At 45.1% G+C, this 23,713-nt stretch overlaps 1 protein-coding gene across 1 annotated transcript in view; it reads left to right on the forward strand.

The window, feature by feature from the left end:
* The first annotated feature begins 10,234 nt into the window (after nucleotides 1-10,234).
* The window catches only part of LOC146798913 (myb-related transcription factor, partner of profilin-like), a 99,520-nt gene continuing 86,041 nt past the window's right edge, over nucleotides 10,235-23,713 (forward strand). Inside the window, exon 1 of the mRNA XM_085627797.1 lies at nucleotides 10,235-10,772. Coding sequence (XP_085483923.1) covers nucleotides 10,235-10,772 — 538 coding nt within the window. The remainder of the gene's footprint in view (nucleotides 10,773-23,713) is intronic.

The raw sequence follows: 23,713 nt of genomic DNA on the forward strand, positions 1-23,713 counted from the left end.
AGTCCCTGTGGGGCCACCACAGTTTTTAACCAGTTTTCAATAAACAGCGTTGGATTAGGTCCTTCCACACCCTCCAGGATTCAGATGAGGTGCACATTCTTGCACCTTGCTCTACCTTCTGCATCTTCAGCCCAGTCATGCAATAGGTGTATTTGGGAACGTAAGTCCTCTAGGTCAGTAGCATTAACCTTTTGTTGAGTTACCAGGTTCAGGAGGTCAGTCTCAGTGGACCGACCATGTCAGCCTGCGATGATCATCGCGGAGCAGGCCTAGCTCCGAAGACAGGGAGCCAATGAGATATTCTTCGGCTGTTCTAGAATCTTGAATTTCCTGCAGAATTAGTTCTAGTTTATCTGGTGCTGTGCAGGGCATGAAGAGTGGGATATAGTCAACTCTTGTGAAAGCAGGTGAGCCCTCAGTGTGGGCGGTCCCCAGCCTTGAATTGCTATGGCCAGGTATGGAGGTGGACTTTGCTCCTCTGGTCCATCCCATGGTGAGGTCAGGGGACCCACAGATGCGATCGGGGTGGGCCAAGCCATCCCCTAACACCCCACTTGTCAGACTGCTACCCGCAGGCCCCACCAGAACTGGCCAATTGGGGACCTCTACTCCAAGGGGCTGCAGGGAGCACAACAAGGCCCAGACAAACTCCTCCTCTTGTCTCTCCGGTGGGATAGCAGGAGTGGACAAGGATACCCTGTGGAGGAACAATCAGAAGGTCACCTGCCCACAGTACAGAGCCCAAGGGTACCTCACATCACTACAGACCCAAGGGACTGGTAGGAAGGATGGTGTCAGTGGTCAGAGCCAGGAGCAGGGCGCCAGGTGCTGGAGTTTTATGCTGTGCTCACATGGTCAGCCTCAGCACGTTCCTCAAGTATCATCTCACTCCGCTACAGCCACCTGGTTGTGCCCCCTTTCACCCCCCAGAGAAGCAGTACCTCCGGGGGAAGGAAAAGAGCAACTAGTTTCCTACAGGGGTATCTGAGGCTATCCTCTCACACTCCTCAACAGGCACCCCCAGAGGTATCAGTGGCTTTGTGGTGGCATATAGCACAAGTGCCTGGACTGGAGTGCAGGCATGGCCAGTACAGGTAGGAGCAGTGGGGTGGTGGGGAAGTCGACAGATGACAGGTTAGGAAAATAAAATAAATAAATAAAATAAAACCACAGACTTTGCCTTGCTGCATCGCCGTCTCGGCAATGCATGGAGCACAAGGTAAATGTTTTTCTTTATTTATTTATTTCATTTTCCCTATCCTGTTGTCTGTCGACTTGCCCCCTGCCCCACACAAGCCCCGACCTGCCTCAGCCTACCCCACCCCTGACCTGCCTTACCACCCCACCACTCTTACCTGTACCGGCTGCCCCTGCTGGAGTGACACCAAGCAGGAGCAGGCAGCAAAGAGACGGCTCCCGTGCTACCACGCAGATGCGGACGGCCCAGCCTGGACCAGTCAGGTGATTGTGTCTTATGGCAGTATGAAGCCCCCAGTGCCGAGGCTGTTGTCTCCAGCAGCACCCTCCTGGGCTGGGAGTCGTGTCACGCAGCAGGTTAGATAGAATGTCGTTCTTGGCATCATTCACCTCCCACAGCCGATGTCCAAGTGGGGGTTGCCATGCCCTCCACAGGCAAGCTCCCACTGCAGCTTGGGACCACAAATCTGTCTCTGGGCCAGTTCAGGCTCCAGGGGCCAGGAGGGGGCTGACCATCAAAGGGAGCCTCCTGATAGTCCAGAACCCAGCCCGTCCTTTGGGTAGCATCGCATCTAGGATGGGCACTGCACACTCGGGTGATTTCACAACCCCCTCAACAGTCAGGTGTGCCACTGCCAGGGAAAGTAGGGTAGGATCTGGGGGGAGGGCTCAACAGCCTACTGCAATAGTCCCAGGTTCAGGCAAAGAAGAAGAGGCCGTCATGACAGTCATCTGGTCCTGTCGTCAGTCGCATGGGGTTTAGACCCGCAACCATGCAGAAAATCTCGCGAACATGCCGGAAAAAAACTTCCGCATCTTCGCGATATTTCCGCTTGTTTGCGATAATTTTCAACATTTTTGCGATAATTTGCGAAAGTTAATTTCGCAAATTCCGCCCACCCCTAGTGCTTATCTATACCTCTTGGCAATAGGGGTAGAGTCTGTGGTAGCACTGAACAAAACTAGTCTTTATTACTGACCACATCTGTAGGGAGGTACTTGTGCGGGTTTTGCCACCTTTTGTAATAATTGTGGATGTTACATGCCCGCAAATTATTTTGCATAAGTGTGCAATGATGTGCCACAGACCAAACTGTCAGGTGTAGGTGAATTCCATATATTTACAATGTGAGCAATAGGGATTCATAATGCTTTGAGCAGGGCGTCTTATCTGCTATGCGGACGAGCGTCACCCCACTGCTTTCTCGCAGTGCAAGAGGAGCCAAAACATAAAATGGTAATAACTTTTAAGTTATTACTGTTTTATGTTTGCTTTGTGGGTGGGCAGGTCGGTGGGACTGCTCTGCTCTCCGAGCAGGGCAGGGGAGGAGTGGTTGCCCACTCCTAAGTGCGCAAAGACTGCTTGGTCGGCCCTCTTGGGCCGCCCAAACCAGTCATGCGCACTCTGCCCTTCTCCATGCAGGCTGCATTGCAGTATGCATGGAGAACATGCCCTCTCACTAGCCCCTGGCTGGGCGCCGTCCCGGATAATTACAATGCTGCATTACAGCATTGTGATTGGCTTAGGGGAGGGAGCCTGACAGGAGAGCAGGAGAGCGGGAGGAGAGAAGATGCGGGACCCGGCGGAAAGGTAGGTTTTAATTTTGTTTTTTTAAATTATGACCCCCTTCCCCACGCGAGCCCCCCTTTCCCCCCCCCCACCACCCGCAAGCCATGCCGGCTGCTACTCGCTTTTGAGTAACCTGTCAAATTCTACAGCTCTGGTTTAGAGTTTAGAGTTTGGCAGAGGGTACTCCATTGCAACAGTGGTGGAATACCTTGTCCGCCAAAATATAGGTCTGCGTACCTGATTTACAGATGGGCGGACATTCAATATGTCAGTGACAGAGTAAGGAACATCGGAGGTTTGGCCATTTGACTGCCCGTCCAATTTAGAGTGAAAATTCTGGTGGTAAGAGACTAAAACCATTTAAATCACCCCCACACTATGGAAGAAAACTCTGATGGAGTGGGGGTCATTAGCTTTTATTTTGTTTTGTTTTTTTTAATCCCATTTTGGGTTTTAATTTATGAAGAAACAAAAACTAGTTAAAAGTTTGATGGAAACCATTATATTTGATCTCTGGCAAACCTTTAAATCATTACCAGGAACCGCCATGATGGTGGTTCCTGTCAATGTCTAGAGTTGTCCACTGGACTGGTGGACAACTCTAAATTTGGAGGATGGGTACTGCATCAGGGCGGCAGAGTATTTTATCCTATCATCCTGATGGAATAAATACCATCCTCTGGACTCAGGCCCTAAGTCAAATCCCAGCTCATAATTCAATCAATGTGTTCACCACATGATATTTTGACGATTTGGACATGTCAGGGATCTAATAAGGTAAAGCCATACAGGTAACACTGCAAAACTTAATGCAAAACTTAATGGGTAAAACATTTGAAAGAACGTTAAGTCTGGACATATCATCACATTTATGGTATCATGTTAAAAGAACTAAAAGGTAGTGGGTGAAATGTTTGAAAGTCTCAGTCATTGTCAATTGTGCAGGCCAACATTCCAGGCAATGGTTTGTTTGCAGGCGGTGCCATTCCACAGGCAAATCAGTCAAATTTTTCACAAATCGCAAATATCCATCCAATCAATTAGGCCATGCCCCCACCAGATAGGAACTTGGCCTGGGCAGAGAACTCTGCTCCGTTTGGGGAGTTTGCGGAGTTTTCTGCAGTCTGTGCTCTGCGAGGCATGCAGAGTTCCAAAAATCTCCACTCTCTGAAGCGGAGCAGAGTTTTTTCCTCTCTTGCAAGCATTAAGTTGGAGAGCGTGAGCGAGGAACATCCAGTGATAGACCACCTCCCAGCAAGATTTCTCAACACGGGCTGTTGCGGATGGAAACGTTTTGTTCGTGTTGAGGAAGCTGCTGCTTGAGTAGAACATCTATTCGAGCAACAGAAAGAAGCAGCGTCCTCTGGCACTGCACATCGTGCCTTTTGCGCTGATTTTCCAGTGCAGTAGAAACACCTGATGCAAAAAATCCATGCGAATGGCGCAACCTAACGCACTCCGCCACTTGCGGAAATCCTCTTAGTGCGGCAGAGTTTTTTGGTCACTTCGCGGACTTCCAATGTAGCGGAGCTCAGTGATCTCCGCCCAGGCCTAATAGGAACACAAGCAATCCCACATCAATTTCTAACAGCAATGCAAAAAAGAAGGTGTAGGATGTGTGCTCCACAGGTAAGGCCAGAGCAGTTAAGATTCTCGCTGTCATATACCCTGTTGTAGGTACAATTTATTCCATGTGTACAAGGTCCACAACCAAATAAACATACTCCTGTTTCCATCAAGCATGTGTTGTTGGTGCAATGTGTGGAGGTAAGGAGTGCAATAAGGGGATTGCTCAATAGTTATTCATGTACCAAAGAACATGGCTGTTCATGTGATATAGAAGATGCCCATCTGGTACTGCACTCTACACATTAATTTCTCATAAGAAGCTATTCAAAAGGGTTCGGTGAGTCACACTCTATAGGATGGCACTGCTGACTAATTACAGAGGGGAAGTATACACACCTTTGCTATGGACATATAAGGATTTCCGCATTCTCAGTGAGAAGTAACCACAGGAATATCAGAGGTGTCATGGAATAGCGCTAATCTGGCCGAAAGTCTGAACCCATGATCATGAGTGTCACTTATGGTAAATTCCTATTCCACTTCTCTTTGACAATATTTTTCAGTGGACCATTGTTTTTCATGATATATTTTAGGCAGCTCCCATACAAACATAGTCCACTGTGCATGGCTTTGGAGTGCGTGCACTACACAAGTGCTTAGCAAGGCAGAGCTCCACTTTGACAGGAGTCTACAATACTTGGGGTCAATTTACGAGAATGTCATGCAGTGTAGCGAGTCGCATTGCTACGCTGCACTGCGTGATAGGGAAAGGGCAGGAATGCACCGTATTTAAAGCAATATTGCGCATTTGTGACTTTTCCCCTGTGCTGGCAGCCTGGAACCAATGTAGGCACTCTTGCATAACGGTGCAAGGCTGCCTGAATTGCATGCAGGATTTTTTTTGTGCAGGAAGGGATACTTTCCTGCATAAAAATATCCTGAGATGCATATTCCTCTGTCTATGTATGCTGCAGAATGCAGCACACATAGAAAGAGGAAGTAACAATGGGAAATAAAGATACTTATCCTCGTTACGCCTCACTTAAGAATGTGTATATATTTGGTGCATTCCCAGGTCTACCAGTTCTGGTAAACCCAGGGATGAATCAAAAACCAATTGAGTTGCTTGGGAATGCCCACAGAGTGCACATGGAATGCCAACACAGTGATTTGTGCTGTGTTGCCATATCCAGATTTATGGAGCCACTCAAGACCACTCAAAGTGGCCTTGCGTGGTTTCATAAATCAAATGTAAGGTTTGTGTCGTTGTTGCACCATGTTGCGTGATGCAAGAAACACATAAACCAGCTCATAAATAGACCACTTTATATATGTATCACTAAGCATGACCTTCAATGCACAATTTGACCAACTGTGTGAGTAGACAGAGGTTTTAAACTCTTTACTTCTCAGGCAGAACATACAGCCACATGGACTAGGATGTCCCACCTTACAAAATCGCTCATTCATTAAATCCATGTAGCTAGACTAATTACACTGGCTCCTTTCTGTGGTTTCTGGTCTGCACAGAAAGCAGACTCTAGGGGGCAGATTTACAGTTCCTGGCGTATCCCTGCAAATCAGCAGGGATGTGCCAGAAAACTTGCGACACGCATCACAATCCTTGCGCCACCACGGAGGTGCAAGGAAATGCAGATGCATGTCGCATCTGCCTCCGTAACGTTGGCGCAGTGCTGGAGTCGTGTCGCGGGCGCGACGCAACTCCAGCACTGTGCCAAACAGGCTTATCTTGCATCACACCTTACGCCTGCTTCAAGCAGGCGCAAGATTTCGACGCAGCGGGGTCGGAAAAGTGACTGAGTGAAATCTTGTAGATTTCACTCAGGCACTTTTCCGAGGCATTCCTCCACCGGAACGCCCCCCCCCCCGGCGCCAGAACGCCCACATGAAACCTGACGCAGGTTTCATGTGGCGCAGGGCTTTACAACGTGACGCATCTCCCTTGATGCGTCACGTTGTAAATCGCACACACATGCCCTTAGAGCATGTGTGTGTGCAACATATGTGCACAAATCAATTTCAGGGGTGCAATAGGGTGTCATTTTGACACCCTTGCACCCTTGAAATTGCATGGGCAATTTGCGAGTACCTACTGGTACTAGCAAATTGCTCATGCAATCTCCAATTCATTCCTATGGGCCTGGAGGCCCATAGGAATGAATGGGACGGCATTCCTTAATTGCGACTCTCAATTTGCGAGTCGCAATTAAGGAATTTTTATATTATATTTTTATAGCGATTCCTACATGCATAGGCTTTTGCAATTCCTTAATTGCGATTCCTTAAAAATCGCAATTAAGGAATCGCAAAAGTCTTTGTTGATGCATGTGCCAGTAAGTGGTTTACGCAAATTCCAAATCGAGTCCACTCAGCAGTACTTTCCCAGTCACAGGGTTGTTTAACTTTCCTTTATTTCACTTTCTAAATCAGCAAGGCGTGATCACTGCCTAAGTCCACCTCAGAAAGCATACTAAGTTGCATCTACTTGACATGCTAGGAAGATGGATACAAAATGGATCCGTATAATATTCTTAAACAAATGCCAGACAAATTAGCTAGCAAAAATACTCTCCACCCCTTCTACATGGACTGGTGATACACCAAAAGGTGCAGCTCGTTTTGAGATGGCTTCTGGCAAGGATTTGAATTAGGGCTCAAAGGTCAGTCTCTGTACGGTAGGTAAGAAGGCTGTAGGTAAATTAGTCAGGCATTTGTTTTATCCCGGAATTAATTTGTCTCATCCACAATCTCATGGCGACTGGAGCTCCTTTCTGTATAAGGGTCAACGCATTGCAATTAATTCTAAGGTTACACTTAGTCGCATTTTGGTGAGGACATTTTATCATGTGATAGGTGCTTGTTGGGCCCGGAGTCTTATTTGATGAGAAACTTTTGGAGATGGTAGCTAATATCAAAATGTGTTAAGAATATGGGTATTCACAATTCTAGTAATCAAGTTCACTGGATTGAATACATATGTGCTGCGTTTCAAAGAGTAAGAAATGTGCAGTGGAGATTTCAATTCACAAATTCTGATCATATACTTAACCTGACCAGAGAGGGAAGGTGGAATAGTACAGTTTAAAATTCGCCTACAGGTTCATAATTTAATAGAGAGATCTGCATAGCCACCGATTGGCCATAATCCAGGGTGCTGCGTACCCAAGAGTAAAAACTTTACTGGAGATTTTAATTCACCGCTCCTTATTTGGTACCTGATCAGGACAGATGGTGAATTACACTGCATACAATTGAAATGCTGGGTCGTGCTTTAATCATGGGATCTGTATACCCACCCAATAGCGACAATGGTGGCTTCTCTCATAATGGAATAGACTAAATGCACTACTATTCACAAGGGTGAACTAAATGTAAGCCAAGGCCCAGTTTTAGACAGGTCAGGACGAAGGGAATTGATGTCCTGCAGAATTATTTAATTTTTTTCATTGTACTTGGAATTGTGGTATTGCCCTAAACTATATCATAAGGAAGGCTGTTATAGAGCTTTACGCAGTAGTAACAAATCTTCAAGTTGAAAGTCACAGGACTATGGGCCATATGTATTAAAATCCTCATTTGCGATTCTCAAATAGCGATTTTTTGCGAATCGCTATTTGAGAATCGCAAAATGCTATGTATGTAGGATTTGCAATAAATTTTGCGAATCCTACATATTCCTTAATTGTAAATCTCAAATTGCGACTCGCAATTAAGGAATACCTCCCCATTCATTCCTATGGGCCTAGAGGCCCATAGGAATGAATGGGAAGACATTCTCAATTTGCGATTAGCAATTAGAGAATCGCAAATTGAGAATGCAATTTCAAGGGTGTAATGGTGTCAAAAGGACACCCTGTTGGATCTCTGAAATACGCATGGGTGCACAAGTATGTGCTTCACATTGCACTTTGAAAAATGCAAAAAAGTGCATTTTTCAAAGAAATCGCAAATTACCACCAACTTGAAGTTGGTGGTAATTTGCGATTCCTTAAGGCACTTTTTTGGTGCTTCTTACATTGCATTTAAGGAATTTCAAAATTTGCGATTCCTTAAATGCAATCGCAAAATAAAGAATAGCAAATTTTGCGATTCCTTATTTTGCACTCAGATTTGCCTCATACATACCACTAAGCAAAATTGCGATCGCAAACGCCGAAATTCTGCGAATTTTGGCATTTTCGATCGCACTTTTGCTTGATACATATGGCCCAAAGTCCATTACATAGGAGAAAAAAGCAATAGTGCACGGAAAGATACCGATGCAACAATGATAAATATAGCAGAGCCTATAATCACAGTGACCAAAACATCACTCATCATGTGAAGACGTACAGGGCACAAGAAAACAGCAAGTAGGTTGCAAGTGTTGATTTTGCCAACTCATACAATGAGTCTTAAGATATTGTTTGAAGAAAGTAAAAGGAGTGATCTGTGTGCGTCCGTTTACCATTTCATATTTTATGTTCCTTTCCTTTTTCTGAAGCAAAGTGTATTGTTGAGTAGACTTACTTCACAAATGTCTTATGCAAATGTTAATGTTTAAATCTTCAAATGCATTTTGTCTTATCAAGATCTTGTGGAATGGTGATTTATATTCTACCCTTCTGTAAAGGACTACTAACGTTTCATACTCCTAAGGTTTATTTAGCAGTTTAAACTAATGCAGAATATCAAAGCACTCCTTTAACTCCATGACTGAATTTGAAGTCTTGGTCCAGAAGGCTCGCGGTCATTCATTGGTTCTAATGCATGTAACGATTACCCAATAAGACCTAAATCCACGAGGAGACACATGAATGTGGGTTGCTAAATACTTCTCAAAGGAAAGATATTTATGTTACTGGGGATCTACTTCTATACAATCTCAACGACATGAGCTTCCTGCAAATTGGGTAGACAGCTGAAAAGCACTATACTAACGCCTGAATTAATAAAGAACCCTTTGGTTTATGCCTGACACAAACATGACACTATTTGAAGGACTGTGTTGTTTGATAAATTCATAGCCAGAAATTGTCAAGGAAGGGGTTAGCTGGCCAGCAGTGTCGTTCATGGAAAAATTAGGACATTACAAACTGATTACCAGACCCACGTATCTTGAATGGAAGGGCAAGATGGACTCACGCGGCTACATCTAGCAGAGGTCAAAGAAGTCGCAAGTAATCAAGAAGGACTCTAGACAGTGGACCATTTACACAAAGATGGGCAAGAGATAAATGCAGAATGCTGGGTGTGCAAATTAGGTGGGATGCATTGGTATGGAGGCTGGGAAACCAGAAATGCTGTTCAAGGAAAGTGGAACGCACAGCCTGGCCTGTGCTCCTGTATGGCATCTCAGGGGCCAAAACAGGAGCATAGCTATCAAAAGTGCAGTAGGTGTTTTGGCAGCTTAGCCTTGAGTTGCAATGGGGCGACTGCACCTGAATAATAGCTCTTTTTACTACCAACCCAGGGGATGAGGGATCCAATGTCCTTGCTTGCATTATGGTGCATGGAATGTTGTCATAAAGTTAATGAATCACACACCCACTTGCACATTGAGAACACATATGGTTGCCTGACAATTCTTAAACAGATTTCAACATAAAGTTACCTTCCTAAAATATAATAGTAGATGTGTAACATGGCTAAAACAGCCTCAAACAAAAACATTTAGGGGCATATGCATCAAACTTTCCTTTAGCGACTCGCATTTTGTGATTTTTACCGAATCGCAAATTGCAAGTCGCAAAATGCAATACATTAAAAAATGTGCATAAATTTAGCGATTTGTTAAAAATCGCAATTGCAATTTGCGATATAGAAATACCAAATCGCAAAATTTGCGAAATCGCTATTTGCGAGTCACAAATAGCGATTCCCAGAATACAAATCACCATGGTGCTGTCATACTCAGGAAGTGGCCACACCTATGCAGTTACCTGTGTGCTGAGAGTGAGGAGGAGACAGACTATTGGAGAACTGCAATTAAGAAGAGTTTGTGCTTTTTATACCATTGCAGACAGCAGCTTGGCTAAGGAAACACCCCTGAAGGAGAGAAGAAGGCAGAAGAAGTTCAGCGAAAAAGAATTGGAGTTACTAATCAAAGAGGTGGTGAGGAGCCATGACAAATTGTTTGGGAAACTGTCACTGCAAGTCCCTGAATCTGAAAAAAGAAAATTGTGGCTGGCAATGCAAAGCAAAATGAATGCAGTGGGAGTTGCTCACCGCAGCATTGGAGATTTGCGCAAAAGGTGGTACGACCTGCGTAGTCGTGCCAAAGAAAGGGTTGCGGAAGCAAAAAAAACTGAAGGTGGCCCATCAACCCAAGCCAGCCCCACGGCCATGGAGGACCTTGTGGAGTCTACCCTGCAGCCGGAGGCAGTAGTTGGAGTTACAACAATAGATTCCTCTGCACCACCCAATACCTCCCAAGGTAAGATGCATGCAACGTGGTACAAAAGTAGGTGTGGGCGACAGTTTCCGTTCCGCCCGCGGAAATTGCGACTATTCCACATTTTCGCGTTCTGCGCGGAACGCGAAAATGTCGAATTGTCGAAATTTCCGCGGGGGAACGGAAATTGTCGCCTTGTCGAGTTGAAGGCAGCAGGCAAGCTCAAATTCAGTAACGCATTAATCAGCCCAAAACATTCGGGAGCTAGGTCGAGGCTGGGCAGGTGTGCTTTTCTCCCCATATCTACCGTCAAAAATTAGCTGTGGTCCTGGCGACTCCTTACCTGATGGAGCTCTGTGCAGCCATGACTTTCTCGAGCGCAATCCCCGTGTAGTTCCTGACACCAGGAGGTTCTGTCTCCTCGTCTGCTGCTCTGATCGGTCTCTGGCCCGCGGCATGTGAACTGCATGGAAGCCCCGCCCCACACACCAGCGGTGGGCAACGTCTTCCCGCCCTTTCCCCCACTATGATGGACAGCTGACTCGAGGGGGCCCGTCGGCACCGTGGTGTGCTTTTCTCCCCATATCTATCGTCAAAAATTAGCTGTGGTCCTTGATGGAGCTCTGTGCAGCCATGACTTTCTCGAGCGCAATCCCCGTGTAGTTCCTGACACCAGGAGGTTCTGTCTCCTCGTCTGCTGCTCTGATCGGTCTCTGGCCCGTGGCATGTGAACTGCATGGAAGCCCCGCCCCACACACCAGCGGTGGGCAACGTCTTCCCACCCTTTCCCCCACTATGAAAGTGAAACCCCAACCGGAAGCACAATCTCCGCGATCACGCTAAATATCGCGTGATCGCGGAGATTTTGTGCCGTTTCGCGATATTTGGCGAAAGGCACTTCCGGTAATTCCGCCCACCCCTATACAAAAGGGGATGGTGATGGACGGAGCGTCAGAACCAATCAAACACTCACACCTAGTCAACAGATCTGGGTTTGATCCATCACCGTTCTTTAGCCCACTCTGCCACCCCAGTTCAGACATGGCCATATGCAAACCAGTCTGACCCTGTGCCTCATGGGAACAGTCCAACCCGGACTGCCAAGCCATGCCTTCCCTGGACCGGAAACAAGCTTCCTAGGACTGGTTTCTGGCATTTCAGCTGTCTTCAGCCAGGCTTGCTTGAATCCAGTGGCAAAGTGAGCAAGGGACTCACGTCTGAGCATACCCTGCCAACTTATGGCGAACAAAGCGGTACAAAAGGGGGTGGTGATGGACGGAGCGTCAGAACCAATCAAACACTCACACCCAGTCAACAGATCTGGGTTTGATCCATCACCGTTCTTTAGCCCACTCTGCCATCCCAGTTCAGACATGGCCATATGCAAATCAGTCTGACCCTGTGCCTCATGGGAACAGTCCAGCCCGAACTGCCAAGCCATGCCTTCCCTGGACCGGAAACAAGCTTCCTAGGACCAGTTTCTGGCATTTCAGCCATCTTCAGCCAGGCTTGCTCGAATCCAGTGGCAAAGTGAGCAAGGGACTCACGTCTGAGCATACCCTGCCAACTTATGGTGAACAAAGCAGTACAAAAGGGGGTGGTGATGGACGGAGCGTCAGAACCAATCAAACACTCACACCCAGTCAACAGATCTGGGTTTGATCCATCACCGTTCTTTAGCCCACTCTGCCACCCCAGTTCAGATATGGCCATTTACAAATCAGTCTGACCCTGTGCCTCATGGGAACAGTCCAGCCCGAGCTGCCAAGCCATGCCTTCCCTGGACCAGAAACAAGCTTCCTAGGACCGGCTTCTCGCATTTCAGCCGTCTTCAGCCAGGCTTGCTTGAATCCAGTGGCAAAATGAGCAAGGGACTCACATCTGAGCATACCCTGCCAACTTATGGCAAACAAAGCGGTACAAAAGGGGGTGATGATGGACGGAGCGTCACAACCAATCAAACACTCACACCCAGATCAGTTGACTGGGGGTGAGTGCTTGCAATGTTCAACACTCCGTCCATCATTTCCTTTGGCTTGTACAGGAAATAGTATTCCAGTCCATGTTTTACTTATGACACACTAATGTATTATGGGAATTGTAGTTAGCAAAACCACAAACAAAGTCTGGTGTCTAGCAAGCAAGATAAGTTCAAATCCGTTGTACCAAGGAAGCCTGTCTACACACACACTGTAATTCAAAATAACTTTATTGAACAAAACGTTTTACAAAAAAGGAAACAAGTCCTAAATGCCAACTATTCATGCACTGTTCCACATCACAGATGCATGTGACCAAGAGTCTGAGGACAGTGATGGAGATGCACCACCAGAGAGTGAGTCTCAGCCAGAAGAGGACATAGCAGTCTCACCAGCACCCACAACACCAGCTCCAAAACATCGCAAGAGTACTGTGGCCCAATTGCCAGCATTGAAAACAGAGGATGAGGGACAACCTGAGCCCACATTAGCACAAGCAGTGGATACACCCACATCCAGACCACGCCAACAGGCGCAACGTGGAAACATGCGATTTCGGAGAAGCAGGGCAGCTGCACTGGTGAGATCTGGCGCAGGCGAGGGTTCCACATTACAAGATGGTCTAGAGAGGGGCATGTTAAGGGTACAGCGCCTGAAGGTGAAACACATGTGGTTAGTGCAGGGAAACCTTTCCACTCTTGCATGTAAAATGGGGGACATGAGTGACAGCATCAAGCATCTAACTACTGCTGTGCAGGAAGGTCGCAGGGAAAGCAGATAACAATTTGGAGAGATAACTGTAGCACTCAGGGACCTATGCAAGGTTCTAAAGGAGGATCAGGTGTCCCATCGCAAAAGACACACCCAATTACTTGGATGCTTGGATGGGTACACCAGGGCCACCAACCATCTTAGTACTGCTACAGCACAACTATCCCGATGTGCAATAGCCATGCAGTTGGAAATGAGCCATTGCTGCTGAGATGTTGCCAGGGGACAGGTCCAAGTCACAAGTGCTGTGAAGCAGATGCAGACCAATGTTGTTGCTGGCAGTAGTGTAATGGGAGGGGGGGGTGCGGATGCCTCCAGCCACAGTAGCAGCTTGGCACCAGTGCCGGACTCCAGGAGGCGCAGCACACGGAATACAGCAGGATCAGAGAACTCCAAAAGGGATGTGTCTGAGCCACCAGAATGGGCAATGGGAGTGAGAGGATTCAGGAAATAGTGTGGCCATGTCCACAGCAATTGTTACTGGTGAAGCAACCAGTAACTACATTTGTCTGGACTGAAGTGAAGTACCATGACATACCATTGTGTGTACACATCATTATATTCAGGCTGTGCAAGTGTGCATTGACACAACAGTTTACGTTGTTTTAAATACATCTAGTTGGCAAAGTAACAGTGTTGTGTTGGATTATTACTCACATAAAAAATAATTCTGTGTGATTTCTGCACGTCGCGTTCTCCCTTCAGCTGCACCTGCTGCACTTTCTGCATGTTGTGGGTGTATGTTATCCTCTTCCTCATCAGGGTCACTATCCGATGTTTCAAGTGGTACGCCTCTGGCAGTTGCTATGTTATGCAACATGTGTTACAGCAAACACATGTTGCATTTTTCACCCCAAGTGAGACGGGTATGCCCAGACGTGGGTCCCATGCTCTCCATGCCAATGGAATCAAGCTATCCTGGCTGAAGAGGGGTGAAACCCAGAAACCGGTGAGCAAAAAAACAATGGATTTAGGTCCATATCTCTGTACTGGGGTGAATGTATGACATTGTTCTGCATTCTGTCCATCAACTGTTGTTTTTGCATATGTTATGCAACATGGCACATGTGGCAATTATCTTACAACAGATGTCTGGCCAGTATTGCAAGACACACCGCCAGTTTTATGTATGCAGCGAAAGCAACTTTTCAGCAGCCCAAAGGTCCTCTCTACCACATTCCGCGTTGTCCTGTGTACTGCATTGAACCCGTGTTCACTAGGTGTGCTTGGATGCAGGTACGGTGTCAAGATAAAAGGACGCACATCATATGCACTGTCACCTGTGGAGAAACAGCATATATATTAGTCACTGTGATCTTTCACCATAAAATGTAGATATGCATGAGACAGTGGAATGTGTTTACCAAGCAGGAATCCTTTTCCAAATTCCCCCCCAAGTAGATGTGCATGTATGCCGCTGTGCCTAAAGATATAGGAATCATGCATACTACCTGGGTATCTTGCCACTATGTCCGTGATGATGTACTTCGCATTGCTTGTATGTTCAGTAAATTATATGACTTTCTATTCCTGGAGATATACTCATTCACTAAGGGTGGACATATGGCTACATGTGTCACATTTATGCAACCTATTACATGGGGGATGTTGGCTATCTGATAAAAGTCCATTTTAGTTTTAAACAATTCCTGTGGGGTAGTTGGGAATCTGATCTGTTCGCGCATCCGTAGCAACATAGCGTCCAGGAACGCATTAAAGAAACCCAACAGTGAACTTTGTGACATTCCGCCAGCTGTAGCTATTACCCCCTGCAAGCTACTAAATGCTAGGAGGTGCATTGAACACTGGACCTGCACATGGATGTGAATGGCATGTGCCCTGCGAGATTGACACTGCAGTAGTGGGTCTAATTCTTTAATTAGATCATATATCACTGGTGCATTCATTCTATACTTCTCATAGATTTCCTCGTCTGTCTGCCCCAACAGAGTAACGCACACTCTGAAAATGCGCTCCTGTATCCTCCTTCTCCTGTGTGTTTCTGCTGCTCTTATCCTCATCCTCCTCGCCATGGCATAGAGCTTTGCCATTGTGAAACAGTCCGAGGCCTCCTGGGCCTGTTTACATTTTTTCGTGAAATTTCCCACCTGTTTTGAGTGTTTTCACCTGGTTACCACCTTGTTTGATTTGGTGGTATTTTTCAAATGCAAAATTGCGAATCCTTGTTTTTTCGCAATTTGTGAATTTTCATGCATTGCTTTGCGACTTCATAATTGCTATTCGCAAATAGGGAATCGGAGATTTTGGTAATCGCAAATTTGTTAATCGCTAAATTTAGCGAATACTTGGGATATTCTGAGATTTGGGTTGATGCATTGCTTGTTGCTAGTTTGTGATCGCAAACGCTCATTTTTTGTGATTCGCACTGTTTGCGATCGCAAAATAGCTTGATGCATCTGGCCCTTAGAGCCATATGCAAAAACATTGGCAATACTGATTTTGTAATTGCAATTCTTTTCAAATCACAATTAGGATATTGGAATTCCTAATGTACGAGACTTAATGAGTTTCATTTATGGATTCCTTGAGGGTCGCAAATCGGCCTAACTCATGAATATTAATGAGGTAGGCTCCAGTTTGTGACCCATTAGGTACCGCAGTCATCACAGGAATGGTGGCCTGCTGATGTCAGCAGATCACCATTTCTGTGATTGCTTTTTAACCCCTTCGCTGCTAGGCCTTTCCCCCCCCCCCTGTGCTAAGCCTTTTTTTGGCTATTTGGGGTAGTGCACGCTTAGACCCCTGTAACCTTTTGACCACATAAGGTATCCATGCCAAATTTGCGTGCTTTTCTTCCAGCATCATGGGGATTCTAAAGGTATCCAGGGTTTGTGGATTCCCCTCAAGGGGTCCCAGAAATGAGCCAAAATACAGCGAAATTTTGTTTTTTTGGGGAATAATGGGAAAAAAGGGATGCAAATGAAAGCGTCTGGATTTTTCCCTGCAAATGGTATCAGTAAAGGGTTTGTGGGGCTGAAATCACCATTTTCCCAGATTTTAGGGAATGACAGACTTTTGTCAGAAAACCAACATTTTTTACACAGTTTTGGCATTTTTCTGGGACATAGCCCTTTTCTGCTATTTTTTGTGCTTTCAACCTCCTTCCAGTTAATGGTAGAAATGGGTATGAAATCAATAATGGATCCTGGAAAGCTATACATTTTAGAAAAGTAGACAAAATTCTGAATTCAGCAAGGGGTCATTTGTGTAGATCCTTGAAGGTTTATTTATAGAAACTAACAGTTAAATATAGGAAAAATTGAAAATTAGTTAAAATAAACAGCCTTTTGTGTCAAAATTTTCACCTGTAACTTCTTCTAATTATGACAGCTCTTTGAAAGCAATATACCGTTATATCCGCTGGACATTTTTGGTTGTGGGGATATATAGGACTTGTAGGTTCACCAAGACCCCGACGAACCCATAGTCAAAAACTGAGCATCAATTTGCAATGGCTTTTTATTATGTACCGGGTATATAGCCATTATTGTGGGAAAATGTATACATGGAAAAATCGGTATGAAAGACACCTATTTATTTCTGAAATGGGAACAAATTATAGAGTTTAGAAACAGTAGATATTTTCACATTTTCAAAAGTTGGAATACTCATACTAGCTTGAGAATTATCGGTCATTTTTCAAAATGACTTCTTTTTTACACAATGTCTTTCATTTGGAAGGCAGAAATGAATCGAAACTCAATAGGTAATAACAGTTGCTTTACAAATATGAATTACCCTAAGTTTCCCAATAAAAATGGTACCTCACTTGTGTGGGTAGGCATAGTGTACACAACAGGAAATGGCTCAAAACCCAATGTGAGCACACCACATTTTCACAATGAAAAATCACCCTTTTTGGGCAAAGTGCCTAGCTATAGTTTTTGAACCATAGCTCTGCTGGCACCTAGGGAAGCCTAGCAAACCTATACAGTTTTTTAAAACTAGACACCCAGGGGAATCCAGGATGGGGTGAATGACTGCCTCCCACCGGGTTCTGTTACCCAGAATCCCTTGCAAACCTAAAAAATTGTCAAAATAAACACATTTTCCCCACATTTCTGTGGTGGAAAGTTCTGGAATCTGCGTGGATCCACAAATTTCCACCCACCCAGTGTTCCCCAAAGTATTCTGAGAAAAATGATACCTCACTTGTGTGGGTTGGCCTAGTGCCCGCGACAGGAAATGGCGCAAAACGCAACGTGGACACACCTCAGTTTCGCAGTGAAAATAACCCTTTTTGGGCAAAGTGCCTAGCTATAGTTTTTGAACCATAGCTCTGCCGGCACCTAGGGAAACCTAGCAAACCTATACATTTTTGAAAACTAGACACACAGGGGAATCCAGGATGGGGTGACTTGACTGCCTCTCACCAGGTTCTGTTACCCAGAATCCCTTGCAAACCTAAACAAATGTAAAAAAAACCACATTTTCCCCACATTTCTGAGGTGGAAAGTTCTGGAATCCGTGTGGATCCACAAATTTACACACACCCCGCGTTCCCCAAAGTCTTCCGAGAAAAATGGTGCCTCACTTGTGTGGGTCAGCCTAGTGCTCGCGACAGGAAACGGCGCAAAAAGGCAACGTGGACACACCTCAATTTCGCAGTGAAAAATGACCCTTTTTTGGTAAAGTGCCTAGCTCTAGTTTTTGAACCATAGCTCTGCCGGCACCTAGGGAAACCTAGCAAACCTATACATGTTTGAAAACTAGACACACAGGGGAATCCAGGATGGGGTGATTTGACTGCCTTCCGCCAGGTTCTGTTACCCAGAATCCCTTGCAAACCTAAAGAATTGTAAAAAAAAACACATTTTCACCACATTTCTGTGGTGGAAAGTTCTGGAACCATGTGGATCCACAAATTTCCACACACCCCGCTTTCCCCAAAGCCTTCAGAGAAAAATGGTACCTCACTTGTGTGGGTCGGCCTAGTGCCCGTGAAAGGAAACGGCGCAAAATGCAACGTGGACACACCTCAATTTCGCTGTGAAAAGTGACCCTTTTTTGGCAAAGTGCCTAGCTGTAGTTTTTGAACCATAGCTCTGCCGGCACCTAGGGAAACCCAGCAAACTTATACATTTTTGAAAACTACACACCAAGCGGAATCCAGGATGGGGTGACTTGACTGCCTCCCCCCAGGTTCTGTTACCCAGAATCCCTTGCAAACCTAAACAATTGTCAAAAAAACGACATTTTGCCGACATTTCTGTGGTGGAAAGTTCTGGAATCCGAGTGGATCCACAAATTTTCACCCAAACGCGTTCTCCAAAGCCTTCTGAGAAAAATGGTACCTCACTTGCATGGGTCAGCCTAGTGCCTGTGACAGGAAACGGCGCAAAACTCAACGTGGACACACCTCAATTTCGCAGTGAAAAAATGACCCTTTTTGGCAAAGTGCCTAGCTGTAGTTTTTGAACCATAGCTTTGCCGGCACCTAGGGAAACCTAGCATACCTATACATTTTTGAAAACTAGACACCTAGGGGAATCCAGGATGGGGTGACTTGACTGCCTCCCACCAGGTTCTGTTACCCAGAATCCCTTGCAAACCTAAAAGAGTTTGTCAAAAAAACACATTTTGCCCACATTTCTGTGGTGGAAAGTTCTGTAATCTGCGTGGATCCACAAATTTCCACACACCCCGCGTTCCCCAAAGTCTTCCGAGAAAAATGGTACCTCACTTGTGTGGGTCGGCCTAGTGCCCGCGACAGGAAAAGGTGCAAAACGCAAAGTGGACACACCTCAATTTTGCAGTGAAAAATAACCCTTTTTTGGCAAAGTGCCTAGCTATAGTTTTTTAACCCTAGCTCTGCCGGTACCTAGGGAAACCTACCAAACCCACACATTTCTGAAAACTAGACACCCAGGGGATTCCAGGGAGGTATGACTTGCGTGGATCCCCCAAAGTTTCCTTACCCAGAACCCCTGCAAAACTCTATTTTAACTGAAAAATCAATTTATTTAAAACATTTTTGTGTTGGAAAATTGTGTCATCACAGGGCTGACACAAATTTCCTACCACCCAGCGTTCCCCCAGGTCTCCCGATAAAAACAGTGCCTCACTCATGTGGGAGGCCCAAGTACCCACGACAGGCAAGGGCCCAAAACGTAGTGAGGCGACATCAAAATTGGCTATCACAAAACAACCTGGTTTTGCAAGGGGGGTCACCTGGGTTTTTGGCCCCGTGCTCGGCGGCCATCTAGGGAAATCTATCTATTGGTAGGTTTCCCTAGGTGCCGGCAGAGCTAGGGTTAAAAAACTACAGCTAGGCTATTTGCCAGCATAATCGTTGGTGTCTAGTGGGCTTTTTGCCCCCGGGGCGGCAGATTGGGGGCTACTGCCCCCATCTTCCCCCCAGGGTGGGCAGAAAGGCTGTAATTGTTGCAGGTGGGGTTGGGGGCATTCTCATGCCCGTCTTGGGCAGCCCCCACCCTAATTAAAATTCGCCCAAAAAAATCCCTCGTGTCTAGTGGGCTTTTAGCCCCCCCGAGGGGGCAGATTAGGGGCTAATGCCCCCATCTGCCCCTCAGGGGGGCTGAAAGTCTACTAGACGCCACGGAGTTGTTAACAGCTCAATTGAACATCGAGTGGAGTCCATAATATTGCAGTATGTCACTCTCTATCAACTGTTAGCTTTGCTTTGCCGAGCCTCTGCCATTCCCTGAGCACCCTCCCCTATACCAACCTCTGCCTACCGTATGCCTTCTCTGTTCATCCTAAGCCAGGAATTGCCCTCTCTGACCAAGCCATGCTTGGAGTAACCTCATTTAACTTCAGCATACACTCAACAGTGCTCACCTGTGCTTCAGGGAACAGAGGCTGAAAAATGACTGCATTGGGTGATCACATGGGTTAAAGTTTTATCTTCTACTTTTCTCATCCCAGTCTAGGGCTGTGGGAGATTCTAGAGCAGTGGTCTCAGACCTTTTCTGCTAAAAGAGCTACTTAGTTTGAATGAAAACCATATTTAGATACTTTTATTAGTGTGGTAATGGTTACCATGTCAGTCAAGATTACATTATTGGCCAACCCATGTAAGATTACCAGCAGTGATTACATCCGTGCATCATGCAAGATTGCACGCAGTTCTGTGAAATTGGCTTTACCAATTTGGAATGCATCTACAGAGTTAATACTTGACAGCCTTTGCTGCACTGCCTGGTACCAAAGTAATACTTTTACTGGTACGTCTCTCCAACCCTGATGTTTTATCACCCAAATATCAGACCTTACATTTTTTTGATAAATCCAGGCATTTTTCCTCAAACATCAGCTAAGCTTATGAGGTTTGGAAATACACACACTCTTGTCTCAAATATCCACTTTTCAATTTTGGTATATATATATATATATATATATATATATATATATATATATATATATATATATATATATATATATTACCTACTGGCGGTCGCCAGTAGGTAGTTATAGTTAGGACCCCTTTTCCATAGGAAATCCGCAACATTCTATTTTGAATAACTTTGGCGCCGGTCGATGAATCCTCGCGAATTTCTCAAAATAGGTGGGGCGCTACGCTCCGCTCCTACCCTGAAAGTCTCGGGGGGATACGTCAAGCGGGGGCTGAGATAAAAGGGGGGTCCCAAAACGCGTTTTTCCCATGCATTTTTCCATAGGACCTTTAGAACGAGCTACAGCCCGAACGGCTGAACAGAATTACTAGAAATTTGGCAGAGAGGTAGTCCCTATGTCAAGGAAGTGCCTTTTGTAGGTTTGGTGTAAATCTGTTCAGTAGATTCTGAGAAAATAGCCTTTAAATCAATATATATATCTGAGCCCGCTTACGGTACGCTTACCGTACGCTTACGGTAAGCTTACGGTACGCGTACGGTGGCGTGCGCGAGCGCGATTCTGATTGGCTGTTAGATCTTAGTAAACATTCGAATCGGCCGAAACCAGGAAGCGGCGGCCGCCATTTTGTGTGTTTCACTCAGAAAAAAAAGAGTGAAAACAAGAAAAGGGGGCAATGAGGAGAGTTACAGACCCCCTTACATGTGTGAGGGGGTCAAAGAAGGACTGTAAAGTACAAAGAAAACATTTATTGATTTTAAAAAAAAACACGGGGTACGCGTACGGTAAGCTTACGGTAAGCGTACGGTAGAAAAAAAAAATAAAAAAATAAATGAAATTCAGATTTAAGTGTTTAGATATTAGGGGGCTCTAAAAAGAGCCGTTGTGTTTATGAAATGATTTTTTAGTGGTACCTACAAGTAAGTACCGATGCAGAGTCTAAGGTTCAAGAGGAAGACTCTGTTCCCTTCATCATTGAAGTGCACACCATCTCCTCTATAAATGTCTTGCATGTCATAACGCAAGTTGTTGTGGTAAATGGCACCCATACCATAGTCACGGAGGAAAGCAGAAACAGATTTGTTGACGTGCTTTCTTGCTTTGTCAATCTGCGGACAGAAATGATTGGACCAGTTCCATTTTTGCCTTTGGCATATGTTGGAAAACACAAAGGCAGTTTTAGGGAAAAGTGAAAACAGTTGTGCAAAGGTGTCCTTCATAAGCATTTCCAGACCTACCCCAGTCAAAGTGCCTAGGTCATTGCCACCACAGTGCACTATTATGAGGTCAGGGTGTTGGATTTGCATGAAGGATTTCACCAATGGCATCAATTGGTGCCACTTTAACCCTCTCTGACCAATCCATTTAATGTCTACATTTGGCAAAGCAAGGTCTCTCACCATATCTGTTTTCTCTGCAAACTTTTCACTCCAGAAGACATAGCTGTGCCCTACAATCCACACTGTGAACATCTTCAAAGGAGAACTGGATGCACTCAGGAGGTGTCTTTCAGTAGAATGGCAATATGAAAAGAAAGACAGTTTGGAAATGGAGGCATACATATTTTTTTCAAAACAAAAAGAACTGATTGGCTGTTTCATACCATTCTAGAATAAAAACTAGGCTGTATGTGTAAATTAATAGAAGCATGTTTTGTATTGGTACAAAAAAATGTGTTACCAAAGAACAGTAGTATGGATTTGCTGTTAGGTTTGAAAAGTCAAGCACTCTTGCTCTGTGCAATTGAAACATTGTGTGGCGAACTTCTGACCTAACTCCACACAGCAGTGTTCCATGAGCTGTTGCTATGGTAGCAGGCAGAAGTCAAGTTGGGGGAAGGGTACTAGGCAGAAGTCAAGTTGGGGGCAGGGTACTTTTGGAAAAGGGTTGGTTTTCAACCAATAGAAATGTGTGATTACATTTGAAAAAAAGGGGGAAGCACTGAGATTTGAAACTTACATGTATATGTGTGGAAAAATAGAGGGAAAGTTTGCCATTATCTGGTTCTGCTGAGAGGAGAGAGGTGTAGAGAACAGAGATCCTGGCTCTGATAATCTGCTGTTTGAGTGCCACATTTCTTTCACAACTAACTAATTTTAAAGGTGAGGTTAGAGTTTGAGAGGAGATGTATATGGTAAATTAAGAAATGAATAATAGAAATGGAAATTCTTTTTGTTGAAGTTGCGTTTATCATTTTCTGTTTTGGGAGAAATTTAAATGTGAGGAACATGTAAAATAATATGGACTATGTTTTCACGATAAATTAAGGTGTACTGGAAAAAAAAAGAATAGTTTAAGGGTTTGAGGTTGGACTCAGTAATGCAAATACATTCAGCATCACTAAGGCTGGTTGCCCTTGCTGGAATGTAGGCAGCCACCCAGGTTACACATGGTGGTGGTCTGAAAAAGCAGTTTGGACATGTGCATTTAAAAAAATCAAAAAAGTGGTTTCATAATGTGTCAGTCTGTAAAAGTGATTTTCACTTGCCAAAAAAAAAGAGCAGTAAGTGTGCTTTCAAATTGGCAAAGAAATTTCGTTTTGGGACTAATGTGAAAACATGACTCTGTGTGGAAATAGGAATTACAGGCAGAGATTTATTGCGTTTTTTTCTGGTGATTTCACAGTTGCATTAGTAGGAAAAAGGGGGAGCGATTTTTTGGGGGAAGAAGCAGACTCTTAGCACACACCCATCTGCTTGCCATGTATAATCATGCACAGTATTTACAAGCGAGTGGGGTTTTCAGGTTTCAGTCTGTAATGCAAATACATTCAGCATCACTAAGGCTGGTTGCCCTTGCTGGAATGTAGGCAGCCACCCAGGTTACACATGGTGGTGGTCTGAAAAAGCAGTTTGGACATGGGCTTTTTAAAAAAAAATCAAAAAAGTGGTTTCATAA

The sequence above is a fragment of the Triturus cristatus genome, chromosome 9 (genome assembly GCF_964204655.1).
Source record: "Triturus cristatus chromosome 9, aTriCri1.1, whole genome shotgun sequence".
Lineage (NCBI taxonomy): Eukaryota > Metazoa > Chordata > Amphibia > Caudata > Salamandridae > Triturus > Triturus cristatus.